Source organism: Mesoplodon mirus, assembly GCF_964341445.2.
Source record: "Mesoplodon mirus genome assembly, chromosome: 3".
Taxonomy (NCBI): Eukaryota; Metazoa; Chordata; class Mammalia; order Artiodactyla; family Ziphiidae; genus Mesoplodon; species Mesoplodon mirus.
In genome coordinates, this window is record NC_138978.1 from 101557153 (window position 1) to 101575344 (window position 18192).

The 18192-nt window shown below is 39.1% G+C and overlaps 1 protein-coding gene across 1 annotated transcript in view; it reads right to left on the minus strand.

The window, feature by feature from the left end:
* Positions 1-18192, minus strand: part of VAV3 (vav guanine nucleotide exchange factor 3) — a 404602-nt gene that overhangs the window by 140573 nt on the left and 245837 nt on the right. Inside the window, exons 16-17 of the mRNA XM_082613120.1 lie at positions 3922-4023; positions 3516-3616 (exon numbers count right to left, since the gene is read on the minus strand). Of these exons, the coding sequence (XP_082469246.1) occupies positions 3516-3616; positions 3922-4023 (203 nt within the window). The remainder of the gene's footprint in view (positions 1-3515; positions 3617-3921; positions 4024-18192) is intronic.

Consider the following 18192-nt stretch of genomic DNA (forward strand, 5'->3'; position numbering starts at 1 on the left):
CTCACACTCTACGCATGATCACTACCTACATCAGAGCAGGAAGGGGTGAGGTTGAGGAGAGGATATCATGACTTCCAACTTTCAGAGAGTATCTTTTTGGAAGTGAGGGAGAGAAGGCTACTGATAGAGCTGTAATGGAAATTCCTCTTCACTCTGAGGATAGATCCCTTCATTTCTAAGGTCTACCCATCAAATCTTAATCCAAAGGCAAAAAAGGGGAGCCTCCTTCATAATACTAATTAACTAACTACGAGCATTCAATGCTATCAGTCTTAAAAATCTTGAGCAGGAAAGGACAGAAAGAGAAGAGAGGATGAGAATGAGGACACAGATGTGCAAAACATAAGGAGAATGGAGGACAACTAAGGATGCAAAGCAGAGAAAGAATCAAGAGAGCAAGGGAATTACGTTCAAAACTCCAAGAAGCAAATTTAGCCAGAGGTTTAAAAAAACTATTTCTTGCTTTATAATGAATTAAATAACAGAGTTTAGAGAACAATGCTACCTTTTGATGAATAAGTATAAGTAAGCATTATCTATAATCTGCAAAGAACTAACTGTTATTCTTATCTTATTTTCATACTCTTTCTGACTCAGTTTCCTCATCTTAAAATAAGAGGCCCTGGAGCTTAAGGTGTCTAAAATTACTTCCAGCTCTTAGACATTCCACGGGGAAAGGACAGGCATGGTCCCCAGAGATACCTGAATTTCTTGCAGCACATCTGAACATTTAAACCTAAAGACATTTGGTAGTTACTAACTTAATTGAATTTAAAGTGTTTTTTGTTTTAAAACACACACACACACACAGATTAGAATTTCTCTTTCTTTCACAGAGAAAGCCAAGCACTTGATTATGTACTTGGGTTAGGTACTATGCATTTGACGCATCTGGCATGTATCATCACAGCTAGTTCACAGGACTGGTCGCCAGCCCAGGGGTTAAGAACAAACTCAGGAGCTGGCTTGTCTGGATTTGAATGTTAGGTCTACTGATTAAGCAACTCAGACATGTTATTTATTTCTCTGTGCCTCAGTTTCTCATCATTGCTAAGATAAAAATAGCAATAACACAACTTTACAAAATTGTTCTAGGACTAAATGAGCTAACAGTGGTAAAGTACTTAGAGCAGTAACTGGTACTACAAATTTATTCAAAAAAACAAAAAACTTTTGAAAGCTAGGTACTATTATTATCCCTAATTTATAAGGGAAGAACCTAAGCCTTTAAAAAGTTAAGTAACTGGGGGACTTCCCTGGTGGTCCAGTGGTTAAGACTCTTTACTGCCAATGCAGGGGGCCTGGGTTCAATCTCTGGTCAGGGAACTAAGATCCCACATGCCGTGCAGCACAGCCAAAAGATTGAAAGAAAAAAAAAAAGTTAAGTAACTGTGGACCAAAGTCACCCAGCTAGAAAATTGTGGAGCCTCATTCCAACTCGACCAAGACTCCAGAGCTGATAGGCTTTAATGCCTTCTCATCCTGTCTCCTTCCACAGAGCAACTCATCCACCAGAAGAAGACACTGAACCAATGACTCTGGAACAGGCACTGGGAATATACCACTCTCGTATCTGGCTAGACCAGGAATTCCCAACTGTTTCCTACTGATTTGTGTATAATGTAAAAATTTTAAGTCCTTTTAATGTCATTCTTGTCTATCACTTCAAAGTTTGGTGCTCACTAGTTTCTCTATACACATTTGCTCCACATCACAAAAACAACCAAAATGCAGATTAAAACCCATTCCTTTCAAAAATCGGTTTCTCATTATAACACCTTGGATGAAAATATTGAGTTTTTATTGTGTCCAGGCACTTTGCTAGGCATAAACATTAATTCATATGATCCTCACAATAATCTTCTAAGTTCCATTTTTCAGATGAATAAATGAAATGTTTACATATTTTCCCCAAGCTCATGCAGCTAGCTAAGAGCAGAGCCAGATTCTCACTCATCTCTGCTTGACTCACAACCACTCTCCTACACTATTCCCTTTAGACTGAAAGAACCCTGCCAACTATGGGGTCACTTTATACTCCTCAGAGACTGAAACTCATGAGACAGGGCTATGGGGTTTATAAAAATCCATTCACCTACTGTGAGCAAGTAACATGTTAATTGTCCTCAAAGAGATTAAAGGACAGAACACATAAAGATGGAACCACAGAAATTTAAGTGATAAATTGTTTCAGGTAGGTGATTAAATAATAATAATAATAATAATAATAAATATATGTAATATTTCTTTTGTATTTTATACCTTTGTAGATTGTTTCAGACCTTCAGAAACATTAGTAGGTGCTAATCTTGTCTCCTTTACCTAACAGACCTTGAGCAAGTTGCATAAGCACTGTGACCTCCATCAGAAACTGGGAAGGGCTCTTTTGAGGACTGAATGAGTCCCTGTAGGAAAGGTCCAGCCAGAGGCCCAGGCAGGGCAGGCACAGTGCAGGTGCTCAACTAATGTCGGGCTCTCTCTCCTTGCACTGCCCATGCCTGGCATTGAGAATGGCTCATGGAGCCCTGAAAATACATCTACAGAAGGAGCCGAGTGAGAGGAATGTGCTGTGATCTCAGTCCTCTAATAGGATTCACACCTTTTGTACGATTGCCTATTTTCTGAACTCAGCTCTGAAATGAGCTATTATCCTCTGTTTCACTCTTCTTCGTATTATCCAAAATAATTCAATGTCCACCTTTCCCTTTGGGAAAATCAAAGGTTGACATGGCTACCTTCTGAACTCAAGCTGTTAAAGATCCCTTTCTTCTGTTCAAAAAGTTTTACTGATTTTGAAAGGTCTTATTGATAAAACACAGAGAAACTCAGGGGAAAAGGACAAAGAGAAAGAAGAAGAAAGAGAAAGAATAAAGAGGCCAGAAAAGAAAGAGAAGGAAGAGAGCCCAAGAGGAGCAGAGAGAGGCAAAAGGCTACTGAATGCATAATTGCCAACAGTTTTAGAAACTGGCTCAGGTCACAATCACGGAGCATTATTCTTAAAAACCAAGGGGAAAATATTTACACAAAATCCAAAGGATACGTGCTCTTTGTTAAATGCTGTAAAATGACAATGTATTCAATTCATTAATTCATGAATTAGTCTGTGTAATGTTTACTCCTGGCAGCATTAGCATTTCGGAGATGAATATTTTAGAGAAAAAAGGAGAAATTCAAAAACCAAAGACAGAATTAAAGAACCATTTTGTTTTGTTTTGTTTTTACACCTCCATTTGTGTGTTTTGGCTGTATTTGTACAGTGTTGTTAAAATTTAGGGGTTGGGGTGAATGAAATGGGTGACATGGAACCTTCCAAGTCCCTCTTGAAGCCCTCAGCCTCCCAGGTATATATAAAAGTCACAAGAATTTCCAACAATTTTCAAATTGTGCTCATAAACGATAGTTTCAAAAGGCAATGTTATAATAAACATATATTATGAGTAAATTAAGCCTTAATTATGTTTAGCAAGTTTTACGTTCTCATTAAAAGCAGAATCACAACAATAAACATGACTTACCAGCAGAATTAACTCTGCCGCAATTGTCTACTCTTCCCAAACATTCTTTGTGTGCTCTTGCACCACACCTAACACATAAATAGCCTTGATAAAATGTTCCCCTGCAAGGTAAAATTAGAGGGTGATAGGTTAAAAGGTGCGAAATTCTGCCTATAGGAAATCATTACTGCCAGAAAGCAAAACAAGAGAACACAGTGCTATGCAGTTCCCTTCAGTGGAGGGAGAGGACCTTCCTGGGTTCTGAAGGAACTGTCCAGGCACAAGGACAAGGAAGGACCTGATGGATCCAAACTCGTAAGGCAATATCCCCACTTGAGAACATTTTGCTGGGACCTTAGCAAAGTCTGAAACATTTGGCAATTATACCAGTTCCTTTAAACTGAAAACCAGGATCACACAAACTTACCTCAGGAGCATCTGGCAGACTTTGCAGGATGTAACCCGGTTGAAGGTGTGCATCTTGAACTCATGGAAATTGGAGTCTGCATAGTCTGGCCTTATGTTGGACCTGTACAAAGGGAAAAAAGTGACACCCTCAAGAGAGTTTCACAACAAAACCGCAGTCTAATTCATCAACGTTACATTGGGTAGAGAGGTGATTCAGTCAAATAGGCTATTAAATATGCAATGTTTTCTAAGCCAAAGTATGCTTTGCTTTAAAATGTGCACCAAAATCTGGTTGTGTGAGAACAAGCAACTTGTAAAGATTGAAGCAACCTAATCCTCCTCAGCACTAAGTGTTCCCAGGGAACTTTACAGAATGGCCATGTAGGTCAACCTGTCAGGAAAAACATAAAACCTGCTGGATATTCACACTGTGTGATAATTTCTTTTCTCTAGCCACATCACTGAAACAGAAATGAGCTGCAGGGGGTGGGAGGGAGGGGAAGAGGGTGCTGCATTTCCACAGGCTCCCTGTCCAAACAGGTATGTGGATTATGTAATGATCTGTAAAAGTGAATAAAATTTTATAAAAAGTGTTGAAACAAAGCCTCATTCTGATCATTAAAAACTTCCTCCTTAACAAACAGTCCACTTTCCTTGCAATCCAAATAAAAACTAAGCAAAATTATTTTATCATTTATATTATACACATATGCAAAAAAATACTAAGCATGCTGCACAATGACATTCACCGTGTATTTACTCTGTGCCGATACTGTGATAAAAATATGATTTGTTCATTATATCTCACTTAACCTTCACACCAATCCTAACTGGTAGGCACTAATAATATCACTAGTTTACAAACAGGGAAACGGAGGCTTACATTAAAGTAAAGGAAATGGCAGAGCTGGGAACTCCAACCCAGGTCTGTGCTCTTAGCCACCAAAGCTATACTGCAAGGAGGAATTCAACAATATTCACCTTCATATAATTAGATTTTTGTGTCCAATAGGCATGTTGGAAACTGTTAAGTTTAGTCATTTCCAGAGGATTTTTTATATTATTCTTAATTTGTCCATGTCACCAAAAGGCAGAAAAATTAGGAAAGGATAAGTTAAAAACGAATACAGATCAGAGGTACACCCAGAAAGTGAAGATGATGTTCTCTGAGATGTTACAAGCAATTTGTGAGACTGTAGGAAAAGTTTGAGATACTGATGAGCTAGGATTTCCCCTTTTATAGAACACAGCAACTCTCAACCACATTGGTGTAATGAAGCATAACACAGGTGGGCGACCAGGCATCAATCTCTGAGGTACCAAGAGAAGCCTTATGAAAAAACATTCACAAAGGCAATTGGAGTAGCAGGCAGTGTTGCAGAAGTGTCAGCAAGGTCAGCCTTCCAATCCATCTGCTGAATATGAGCGAGCTCAAAATGAAATCAAATATTAGTGCCATCTGGGATTTCTCTGCTCTGTGCTTCTGGTGACCTCACTTTTTAGGAAAATGTTCCACTGCATGCTGAAAAGTACGGCCATTTCCATAGAGGCATTTTTTTTTTTTGTCACTGATGAAGAAGTAGAGTTCTTCTTCAGGAAGGGAAAAGGTGGGAAAAGATAATGATCTAGAAATAAAACTCTCTTCACATTGTTTAGAAAACATTTGATTCTTGAGTCCATACAGCCAGACGGGAAGGGCCATTGTTCATTTCTCTCTGAGCGTCAAGGTGATAGTCATAGAAGAATTGTCAAATAGCAGCTTCGGTTCCGGGAACTTGAAGAATTCATCACCCTGGAGTTTTAGAATAAAAGTGGGTCTCCTTCAGGCAGAAACTCAAGTAAATAGATACCAAATAGGTAAGAATTTAATTAATCTTAGAAGTCTGCCTGGGACATAGGTAGAACACCTTTCTCTTAGGGTCAACCCAAGTTGTGTGTGTGTGTGTGTGTACCATCATTTGTATTTAACACTTTCACCAACTAACTAGGAATAAGCTGACTTTTCAGAAGACAAAAGCTGAGAGGAAGATTACACTAAGAGGTTAAAAAGAAAAATCTTACATAAAGACAAAAACTCAGAAAATATTGTTAACAGTAGTTGCCATAAGTTAAGTGAGACCTGAAGTAGTAGGGTAGAATGATAGAAAGGAACTGTTGGAAGTTTTTCTTTTTTTTTTTTTTTAACTAAAACTGCATATTATTTTAAAAATTTTAAATCAAACACTAAAGAATAAAAGTTAACTCTATGACCCTGCAACTGCTATTGAGACACTATAGAATATAAAAGCATAGTTGAGGGCAGGAATCTGAAATTAGACCACCTGGGCTTAAATCCTAACTTGCAAATCACTAGCAGGGTGACCTTGGGCAGGTTAATAAGTATAAAACAGGAATACTAATAAAATCAAACTTGTAAAGGAAGGTAATTTATATAAAGTGCTTAGGACTTTGCCTAGCCCAGAGTTGGTGTTCAGTAAGTCTTGGCTCTAATTTATAAATTGCTGATTCAAAATCCACATTTATAATGATGTGATCAGGATAATGCTTTATAAGTGGTGAAAAGTCCCTTGATAGTCTTGGGAATTTCTAGAGGGTCCCCATTCTCCTGGGAATTTCATTGCAGGAAGGTTGTTTTATGTTCAGTGTCCTTGGAACCAGGAATCCATATATAATGATTGAAGCACAATAAGAAATGGGGTTACTCAGGAGAGGACACATATGCAAAAAGCCCAGGGAATTAGATGAAGTCATATCAAGCACCAACTAAAGAGAAGAGAGACATCAATACACATGGAGATGCAAAAATCAAACACAGTAAGTTGGCTAGATGTGAAGAGCTAGAAAGTCAGGTTGAAGGAGAAAAAGATAAAGAAACATCAGGTTTATAGATTTGGTAACAAAAGGACAAAAGTGATCAAAAGTAGAGTTTATTGCACACCTCTAATGTACCAGGCACATTAATTGACTCTTCATATATTTTTTCACATTTACTTCTCATAATAAACCTATAAGGTAGAGTCATTCATTCACTTCATATTTATTGAGCACCTACCATATACATAGGCCGTGAAGCAGGAACAGAAAGAAGAGCTGTTTAGCTGGAGCCCGGTGGGTGAAGAGGGGCAATGTAGGAGATGTGTAAGAGAGGCTGGCAGGGCCAAGGAAAGAGTTGATCCTACACAGGGATTGACCTCACATTTAGCTGACAAAAAAAAAAAAATCTCTGTGGCTACTATGTAGAGAATTCCTCGCAGTGCAGCAAGAGTGGACATAGCAAAACCAATTATGGGGTTGAGTTGCCTGTAGATGATAACTGGAGATCCAATATAAGTCAGCTCACTTGCTTGGTCATGCAGCTATACAGAAGGGATTCCATTTTTGTAACCTGCTTTGATATACTACAGTTTACTTATAAGAACGTCAGTGGAATCTCATAGATTCCATTTCTTTTGCTTCATATAGGGCCCATTATTAATACAATTAATCAGTCAATCAAATATTTATAGAGCAAGGCATGTTGATCCTCTTAAGTCCCCTTATAACTACATGTACTCCTCCAATTGCCCCCTCTTGTCACCTGGTTCCATGTGGGAGCCAAGATGAGGACTATACAGCTCGGCTCAGCCTAGGCATCCTCTTCATCCTGCAGATCTGCATTCCAACCATTCCTCCGGCATCTCAAATGCAGCACATACAAAACTCAACTCCATACCTTTCCTAACATACTTGATTCTTTTTTTAAAAAACAGAAACCCTGAGACTTCCGGGTAAGATGGCAGAAGAATAAGACGCGGAGATCACCTTCCTCCCCACGGATACACCAGAAATACAGCTACACGTGGAACAACTCCTACAGAACGCCTACTGAACGCTGGCAGAAGACCCCAGACCTCCCGAAAGGCAAGAAACTCCCCACATACCTGGGTAGGGCAAAGCGGAGAGATTCCCGCAAAGAGGATCGGTGCCGAGCGGCACTCACCAGCCCGAGAGGCTTGCCTGCTCGCCCGCCGGGGCGGGCGGTGCTGGAAGCTGAGGCTCGGGCTTCGGTCAGAGCTCAGGGAGAGGACTGGGGCTGGCGGCGAGAACTCAGCCTGAAGGGGGCTAATGTGCCACAGCTAGCCGCGAGGGAGTCCGGGAAAACTCTGGAGCTGCCGAAGAGGCGAGAGACATTTTCTTCCCTCTTGGTTTCCTGGTGCGCGAGGAGAGGGGATTAAGAGCGCTGCTTAAAGGGGCTCCAGAGACAGGCGCAAGTCGCGACTGAAAGCGCGGAGCCCAGTGACGGGCGTGGGACGCTGGAGCTGCTGCTGCCGCTGCCAAGAAGCCTGTGTGCGAGCGCAGGTCACTGTCCACACCGCCCTTCCGGGAGCCTGTGCAGCCCGCCACTGCCGGGGTCCCGGGATCCAGGGGCGGCTTCCCTGGGAGAACGCACGGCGCGCCTCGGGCTGCTGCAACGTCACGCCGACCTCTGCCGCTGCAGGCTCGCCCCGCACTCCGTGCCCCTCCCTCCCGCCCGGCCTGAGTGAGCCAGAGTCCCCGAAGAGGCTGCTCCTTTAACCCTGTCCTATCTGAGCGAAGAACAGACGCCCTCCGGCGACCTACACGCAGAGGCGGGGCCGAATCCAAAGCTGAGACCCAGGAGCTGTGAGAAAAAAGAAGAGAAAGGGAAACCTCTCCCAGCAGCCTCAGAAGCAGCGGATTAAAGCTCCACAATCAACTTGATGTACCCTGCATCTGTGGAATACATGAATAGACAACAAATCATCCCAAATTGAGGAGCCAGGAGTCAGTGCTGTGCCTCTGAGGTGGGAGAGCCAACTTCAGGACACTGGTCCACAAGACACCTCCCAGCTCCACATAATATCCAACAGCGAAAATCTTCCAGAGATCTCCATCTCAACACCAGCACCCAGTTTCACTCAATGACCAGCAAGCTACAGTGCTGGACACCCTATGCCAAACAACTAGCAAGACAGGAACACAACACCACCCATTAGCAGAGAGGTGACCTAAAATCATAAAAAGTTCACAGACACCCCAAAACACACCACCAGACGTGGACCTGCCCACCAGAAAGACAAGATCCAGCCTCATCCACCAGAACACAGGCACTAGTCCCCTCCACCAGGAAGCCTACACAACCCACTAAACCAACCTTAGCCACTGGGGACAGACACCAAAAACAACGGGAACTACGAACCTGCAGCCTGCAAAAAGGAGACCCCAAACACAGTAACATAAGCAAAATGAGAAGACAGAAAAACACACAGCAGGAGAAGGAGCAAGATAAAAACCCACCAGACCTAACAAATGAAGAGGTAATAAGCAGTCTACCTGAAAAAGAATTCAGAATAATGATAGTAAAGATGATCCAAGATTCTATTTCCAAGATCCAAAATCTTGGAAATAGAATAGACAAAATGCAAGAAACAGTTAACAAGGACCTAGAAGAACTAAAGATGAATCGAGCATCGATTAAAAACACAATAAATGAAATGAAAAATACTCTAGATGGGATCAATAGCAGAATAACTGAGGCAGAAGAACGGATAAGTGAGGTGGAAGATAAAATAGTGGAAATAACTGCTGCAGAGCAAAATAAAGAAAAAAGAATGAAAAGAACAGAGGACAGTCTCAGAGACCTCTGGGACAACATTAAATGCACCAACATTCGAATTATAGGGGTTCCAGAAGAAGAAGAGAAAAAGAAAGGGACGGAGAAAATATTTGAAGAGATTATAGTTGAAAACTTCCCTAATATGGGAAAGGAAATAGTTAATCAAGTCCAGGAGGCACAGAGAGTCCCATACAGAATAAATCCAAGGAGAAATACGCCAAGACACATATTAATCAAACTGTCAAAAATTAAACACAAAGAAATCATATTAAAAGCAGCAAGGCAAAAACAACAAATAACACACAAGGGAATCCCCATCAGGATAACAGCTGATCTCTCAGCAGAAACTCTACAAGCCAGAAGGGAGTGGCAGGACATAATTAAAGTGATGAAGGAGAAAAACCTGCAACCAAGATTACTCTACCCAGCAAGGATCTCATTCAGATTTGATGGAGAAATTAAAACGTTTACAGACAAGCAAAAGCTGAGAGAGTTCAGCACCACCAAACCAGCTTTACAACAAATGCTAAAGGAACTTCTCTAGGCAAGAAACACAACAGAAGGAAAAGACCTACAATAATGAACCCAAAACAATTAAGAAAATGGGAATAGGACCATACATATCGATAATTACCTTAAATGTAAATGGACTAAATGCTCCCACCAAAAGACACAGATTGGCTGAATGGATACAAAAACAAGACCCATATATATGATGTCTACAAGAGACCCACTTCAGACCTAGAGACACATACAGACTGAAAGTAAGGGGATGGAAAAAGATATTCCATGCAAATGGAAACCAAAAGAAAGCTGGAGTAGCAATTCTCATACCGGACAAAATAGACTTTAAAATAAAGACTACTAGAAGAGACAAAGAGGGACACTACATAATGATCAAGGGATCGATCCAAGATGAAGATATAACAATTGTAAATATTTATGCACCCAACATAGGAGCACCTCAATACATAAGGCAAATGCTAACAGCCATAAAAGGGGAAATCAACAGTAACACAAACATAGTAGGGGAGTTTACCACCCGACTTTCACCAATGGATAGATCATCCAAAATGAAAATAAATAAGGAAACACAAGCTTTAAATGATACATTAAACAAGATGGACTTAATTGATATTTATATGGACATTCCATCCAAAAACAACAGAATACACATTTTTCTCAAGTGCTCATGGAACATTCTCCAGGATAGATCATATCTTGGGTCACAAATCAAGCCTTGGTAAATTTAAGAAAATTGAAATTGTATCAAGTATCTTTTCCTACCACAATGCTATGAGACTAGATATCAATTACAGGAAAAGAGCTGTAAAAAATACAAACACATGGAGGCTAAACAATACACTACTTAATAACGAAGTGATCACTGAAGAAATCAAAGAGGAAATTAAAAAATACCTAGAAACAAATGACAATGGAGACACGATGACCCTAAACCTATGGGATGCAGCAAAAGCAGTTCTAAGAGGGAAGTTTATAGCAATACAATCCCACCTTAAGAAACAGGAAACATCTCGAATAAACAACCTAACCTTGCACCTAAAGCAATTAGAGAAAGAAGAACAAAAACATCCCAAAGTTAGCAGAAGGAAAGAAATCTTAAAAATCAGATCAGAAATTAATGAAAAGGAAATGAAGGAAACGATAGCAAAGATCAATAAAACTAAAAGCTGGTTCTTTGAGAAGATAAACAAAATTGATAAACCATTAGCCAGACTCATCAAGAAAAAAAGGGAGAAGACTCAAATCAATAGAATTAGAAATGAAAAAGGAGAAGTAACAACTGACACTGCAGAAATACAAAAGATCATGAGAGATTACTATAAGCAACTCTATGCCAATAAAATGGACAACCTGGAAGAAATGGACAAATTCTTAGAAATGCACAACCTGCCAAGACTGAATCAGGAAGAAATAGAACATATGAACAGACCAATCACAAGCACTGAAATTGAAACTGTGATAAAAAAATCTTCCAACAAACAAAACCCCAGGACCAGATGGCTTCACAGGCGAATTCTATCAAGCATTTAGAGAAGAGCTAACACCTATCCTTCTCAAACTCTTCCAAAATATAGCAGAGGGAGGAACACTCCCAAACTCATTCTACGAGGCCACCATCACCTTGATACCAAAACCAGACAAGGATGTCACAAAGAAAGAAAACTACAGGCCAGTATCACTGATGAACATAGATGCAAAAATCCTCAACAAAATACTAGCAAACAGAATCCAACAGCACATTAAAAGGATCATACACCATGATCAAGTGGGGTTTATTCCAGGAATGCAAGGATTCTTCAATATATGCAAATCAATCAATGTGATACACCATATTAACAAATTGAAGGAGAAAAACCATATGATCATCTCAATAGATGCAGAGAAAGCTTTCAACAAAATTCAACACCCATTTATGATAAAAACCCTGCAGAAAGTAGGCATAGAGGGAACTTTCCTCAACATAATAAAGGCCATATATGACAAACCCACAGCCAGCATCGTCCTCAATGGTGAAAAACTGAAACCATTTCCACTAAGATCAGGAACAAGACAAGGTTGCCCACTCTCACCACTCTTATTCAACATAGTTTTGGAAGTTTTAGCCACAGCAATCAGAGAAGAAATGGAAATAAAAGGAATCCAAATCGGAAAAGAAGAAGTAAAGCTGTCACTGTTTGCAGATGACATGATACTATACACAGAGAACCCTAAAGATGCTACCAGAAAACTACTAGAGCTAATCAATGAATTTGGTAAAGTTGCAGGATACAAAATTAATGCACAGAAATCTCTGGCATTCCTATATACTAATGATGAAATATCTGAAAGTGAAATCAAGGAAACACTCCCATTCACCACTGCAACAAAAAGAATAAAATATCTAGGAATAAACCTACCTAAGGAGACAAAAGACCTGTATGCAGAAAATTATAAGACACTGATGAAAGAAATTAAAGATGATACAAATAGATGGAGAGATGTACCATGTTCTTGGATTGGAAGAATCAACATTGTGAAAATGACTCTACTACCCAAAGCAATCTACAGATTCAATGCAATACTTATCAAACTACCACTGGCATTTTTCACAGAACTAGAACAAAAAATTTCACAATTTGTATGGAAATACAAAAGACCCCGAATAGCCAAAGCAATCTTGAGAATGAAAAATGGAGCTGGAGGAATCAGGCTCCCTGCCTTCAGACTGTACTACAAAGCTACAGTAATCAAGACAGTATGGTACTGGCACAAAAACAGAAAGATAGATCAATGGAACAGGATAGAAAGCCCAGAGATAAACCCATGGACATATGGTCACCTTATCTTTGATAAAGGAGGCAGGAATGTACAGTGGAGAAAGGACAGTCTCTTCAATAAGTGGTGCTGGGAAAACTGGACAGGGACATGTAAAAGTATGAGATTAGATCACTCCCTAACACCATACACAAAAATAAGCTCAAAATGGATTAAAGACCTAAATGTAAGGCCAGACACTATCAAACTCTTAGAGGAAAACATAGGCACAACACTCTATGACATAAATCACAGCAAGATCCTTTTTGACCCACCTCCTAGAGAAATGGAAATAAAGACAAAAATAAACACATGGGACGTAATGAAACTTAAAAGCTTTTACACAGCAAAGGAAACCATAAACAAGACCAAAAGACAACCCTCAGAATGGGAGAAAATATTTGCAAATGAAGCAACTGACAAAGGATTAATCTCCAAAATTTATAAGCAGCTCATGCAGCTCAATAGCAAAAAAACAAACAACCCAATCCAAAAATGGGCAGAAGACCTAAATAGACATTTCTCCACAGAAGATATACAGACTGCCAACAAACATATGAAAGGATGCTCAACATCTTTACTCATTAGAGAAATGCAAATCAAAACTACAATGAGATATCATCTCACACCAGTCAGAATGGCCATCATCAAAAAATCTAGAAACAATAAATGCTGGAGAGGGTGTGAAAAAAAGGGAACACTCTTGCACTGCTGGTGGGAATGTGAATTGGTACAGCCACTATGGAGAACAGTATGGAGGTTCCTTAAAAAACTACAAATAGAACTACCATATGACCCAGCAATCCCACTACTGGGCATATACCCTGAGAAAACCATAATTCAAAAAGAGACATGTACCAAAATGTTCACAGCAGCCCTATTTACAATAGCCCGGAGATGGAAACAACCTAAGTGTCCATCATCAGATGAATGGGTAAAGAAGATGTGGCACATATATACAATGGAATATTACTCAGCCATAAAAAGAAATGAAATTGAGCTATTTGTAATGAGGTGGATGGACCTAGAGTCTGTCATACAGAGTGAAGTAAGTCAGAAAGAGAAAGACAAATACTGTATGCTGACACACATATATGGAATTTAAGAAAAAAAAATGTCATGAAGAACATAGGGGTAAGACAGGAATAAAGACACAGACCTACTAGAGAATGGACTTGAGGATATGGGGAGGGGGAAGGGTAAGCTGTGACAAAGTGAAAGAGCGGCATGGACATATATACACTACCAAATGTAAGGTAGATAGCTAGTGGGAAGCAGCAGCATAGCACAGGGAGATCAGCTCAGTGCTTTGTGACCGCCTGGAGGGGTGGGATAGGGAGGGTGGTAGGGAGACGCAAAAGGGAGGGGATATGGGAACATATGTGTATGTATAACTGATTAAATTTGTTATAAAGCAAATAAATAAATAAATAAATAAATAAATAAATAGATAAAATAAAATAAAATAAAAATAGAAACCCTTGTGTCAAGGGCTGATTTTCAATAGATGACTGCAATGGAGCTGCTATGTATGAAACCCTGAAGCAACATATCTGATTCTAATCAAATTCTGATTTCAATCCATCACCATTCACCCCATCTTCCAGCCAAGAAACTCAAGAGTCATGATGGATTTTTCCCTCTCCCTGAAACCTTCCTACATATTCATTCTCTCTTAACCTCTCATCTGTTCCAATTTCTCCTTCCCTGACACTGTGACCAATTTCTATTGATTCAACCTTAAAAATATCTCCTCTAAAATGCAGGTTCCGTTCTCTCTTCTCACTACCTAATTCAAGCCCTCAGTATCTCCTAACTAAATTGTGACAATGAACTTCTTAATTATTCCATCTCCTACTTTCTCTGCCTATTTAAGGCCATCTTCCATACTATTCCCAGAATCACCTTTAAAAATGAAAATATGATATGTCACTCACTCCTTTGAATATGTCCACTGGTTCCTATTGCCTACAGGGATAAAGTTAAAACTTCTAGCAATGGCATGCAAAGTGTATTAAGCTATAGCTTTATCTACCTCTCACCTGCCTCTTCTTTCCCAAAGACTCACAAGCCATACACTATAGACACACAGATCTTCTCACATTTCTCAAGCATATTCTTCTCGTCCATAACCCTCGGTTTTGTAGTCCATTCATTCTAAATGTTTCCCCTAACTTACAACTGTTAACTTAGTTACTCATTTAGGACCAGATTAAAAAATGTGACTCCTCTGATAATATCTTCTTTGAGTCTGCATGATAAAGACAGTGATTATCATATCATCTAGATTTCCAAAGTACTTTTTCAGCCTTCTAATATAATACTACATTGTATTATAACCACTTACCACCTGCTTCCAACAACCAGAAAGCTGTTCTATGCTGTTTATGTTTATATTACCAGGACCTAGCTCAGTGTCTCATATCTAGTATATATTAAGTTGATATTATTGAATAAATAAATTAATTAACAAATATCCCTATCTATATACTAAGTATTCTTCTACGTAGAGGGAAAAGGACTGAAAAAAGAAAAAGCATAGTCATCACACCCTTAGAAAGTTGTCCACTGAGTTAGAGAAAAACATCCATGAAATAACGAAAATTTATAATTAAGGAGCAAAGAAATAAAAAGGGGAGATCAGTTAGTGGTTACATTAGTTAGAGAAAGTCAGTGGTATTTAGTAGATAAAGGAAAGGGGGAAAGTGATATAAGTTTTGGGGGAAAACAAGAAAGTTCACAAATGAATATCAAGTGTTCATAGAACAATGGACAGATCAGGGCATCATCTGTGACAGTGTGATGGTTAATTTTATGTGTCAACTTGACTGGTCCATGGGTTGCCCAAATTTTTGGTCAAACATCATCCTGGGTGTTTCTATGAAGTTATTTTTGGATGAAATTAACACTTAAATCTGAGACTGAGTAAAGCAGATTGTCCTCCCTAATGTGAGCGGGCCTCATCCAATCAGTTGAAGGCCCAAATAAAATTAAAAGGCTGACCCTCCCCCAAGTGAGAGAGAATTCTTTCTGCCTGACCACCTTCGAACTGGGGCATAGACTCTTTTTGCCTTCAGACTCAAACTGAAACAATGGCTTTGCCTGGGTCTCAAATCTTCAGGTTGAAGGACAAAACCACACCATCAGCTCTTCCGGTTCTCAGGCCTTTGAACTCATATGGACTATCTATGCCTTTGGCTCTCCTGAGTCTCAGCTTACTGACTCACCCTAGAGATCTTGGGACTTACCAACCTCCCTAAGTGCATGACAATTCCTTATGACATATAATACACACACACATATACATACACAAACATATATATATATATATATATATATATATATATATATATACACACACACACCTTATTTGATCTGTTTCTCTGAAGAAACCTCACTATTACAGAGATACTAGGAAATAATGTTAGGCAGGATTAGTGGGGCCAATTACCAAAGGAGGGTGTGGGAGCAACACCTAAGTTCAAATTTGTCAGCCTCCATAACATTTTCCTTGACACCCCAAAGCCAACTTAATATGAACCACCTAGGCTTTCACTAACTTTGAACAACCCCTAAAAGAAATCACCACATAGCATTAAAAGTGCTTGTCTGCATGTCCATCTCCCTGCTGGCCTATGTGGTGCTTGAGGGCAGGGGGCATGACTTCTCCTTTTTAACTGGGCTCACCTTTACAGTTATCAAACATTCAACTAGGAAAATAAGCTGCTAGACATTTATGGTTGATGGAAATCAGAAAAACATGCTTTTACTATAGCATTTACTTTATTTATTTTCAGAAGGCTGCCTTTGCCACATTATCAGATGGAAATTTGGATGGAGTACAAGAGAGATAAAGATATTTTTACCATGCCAAAAAAATTTTATCTCCCATATAAAAGAAAGCTGAAGAAAAACAATGATTAACTGAATTTCAATTAAATGTTATAATTCATGTTTATTTACCTACATCCTCTCTTCCTTGTGAGAATATTTAATCTTTTTACAAGAACTAGAATGCAACTCATAGATACAAATATATTTCAGTAGTAAGTATGACAGGAGTTATAGTTATAGTCAGCTATTATTTTAAAAAGTTATATATTTAAAATTAACATTCTTCTCAATTTTAACTATAAACTGATATCTTTTAGTAATATAGTTTTAGAACACAGGAAGCAAATTTAGCAAAATAAAATAGTCTGTAATGATCATGACTAATTAGAGTGGAAGATGAGAATCAATTTATGACATCATACTATCTCATGCCCTGTCAATATTACCAACATTCAAATATTCAGTTCATATCTGGGTGCCCACTCCAACAGGAAAAAAAAAATCACCATTATGGGCACTGTGACAATTATGCAAAACACAAAATAGTTTATTTCATCATACTGCATTAAAAGTTAGGTGAGACAGCTGGCAGCATAAGTTAGTGCTTTGAAAAATACTTGTCTGAATGCAGCAGGCTTTTTTGTGCACCAAAAATACACAGAAAAGTAAAAATATATACACACATAGCTATATGTGTAAATATTGCTGAAATTCAGAAAATATACATTTTGACAAACAAATGCCGGGCATAAAATTAGTTAACTGTCCCATAAGAAAATGCTGAGCAATCTTAATTTTTCTATGTATTATTCTATTAAATTATTTTATCTTCTATGACATCACAAGATGATGCATCTCATCTTGCATCCTTCTATTAACCTCTATTACCTAAAAGGCAGTAAATTACTATAAGCAATAATACTTAATCTTGTTTTCCAGAGCAAGCATTAAAACTCATTTAAAATAATATGGATACTCTATTACCTTAGGGATACTTAGTTATATCATGTCTCATTTAAAATAAAATTTTTTAGGGATTTCCCTCATGGTCCAGTGGTACAGAATCTGCCTTCCAATGCAGGGGATGTGGGTTCAATCCCTGTTCAGGGAACTAAGATCCCACATGCTGCAGGGCCACTAAGCCCGCGTGCCACAACTACTGAGCTTGCACGCCTCAACAAGAGAGGCTGCATGCCGCAAACTGCAGAGCCCACACGCCCTGGAGCCTGTGTGCCATGACTAGAGAGAGAAAGCCTGCGCACCACAACTAGAGAGAAGCCCATGTGCTACAACTAGTTAGAAGCCCGCGCGCCGCAACGAAGAGCCCACACCCTGCAACGAAAGATCCTGTGTGCCTCAACGAAGATCCCACATGCCTCAACTAAGACCTGACAGAGCCCCACCCCCCAAAAAATAAAATAAAATAAATTTAAAAGTTTTCTGAATTTTAAAAAATTTTCTATGTATTTTATATATGTGTATATATATGTGTGTATATATATATGAAACAATTTCTCAGACTAA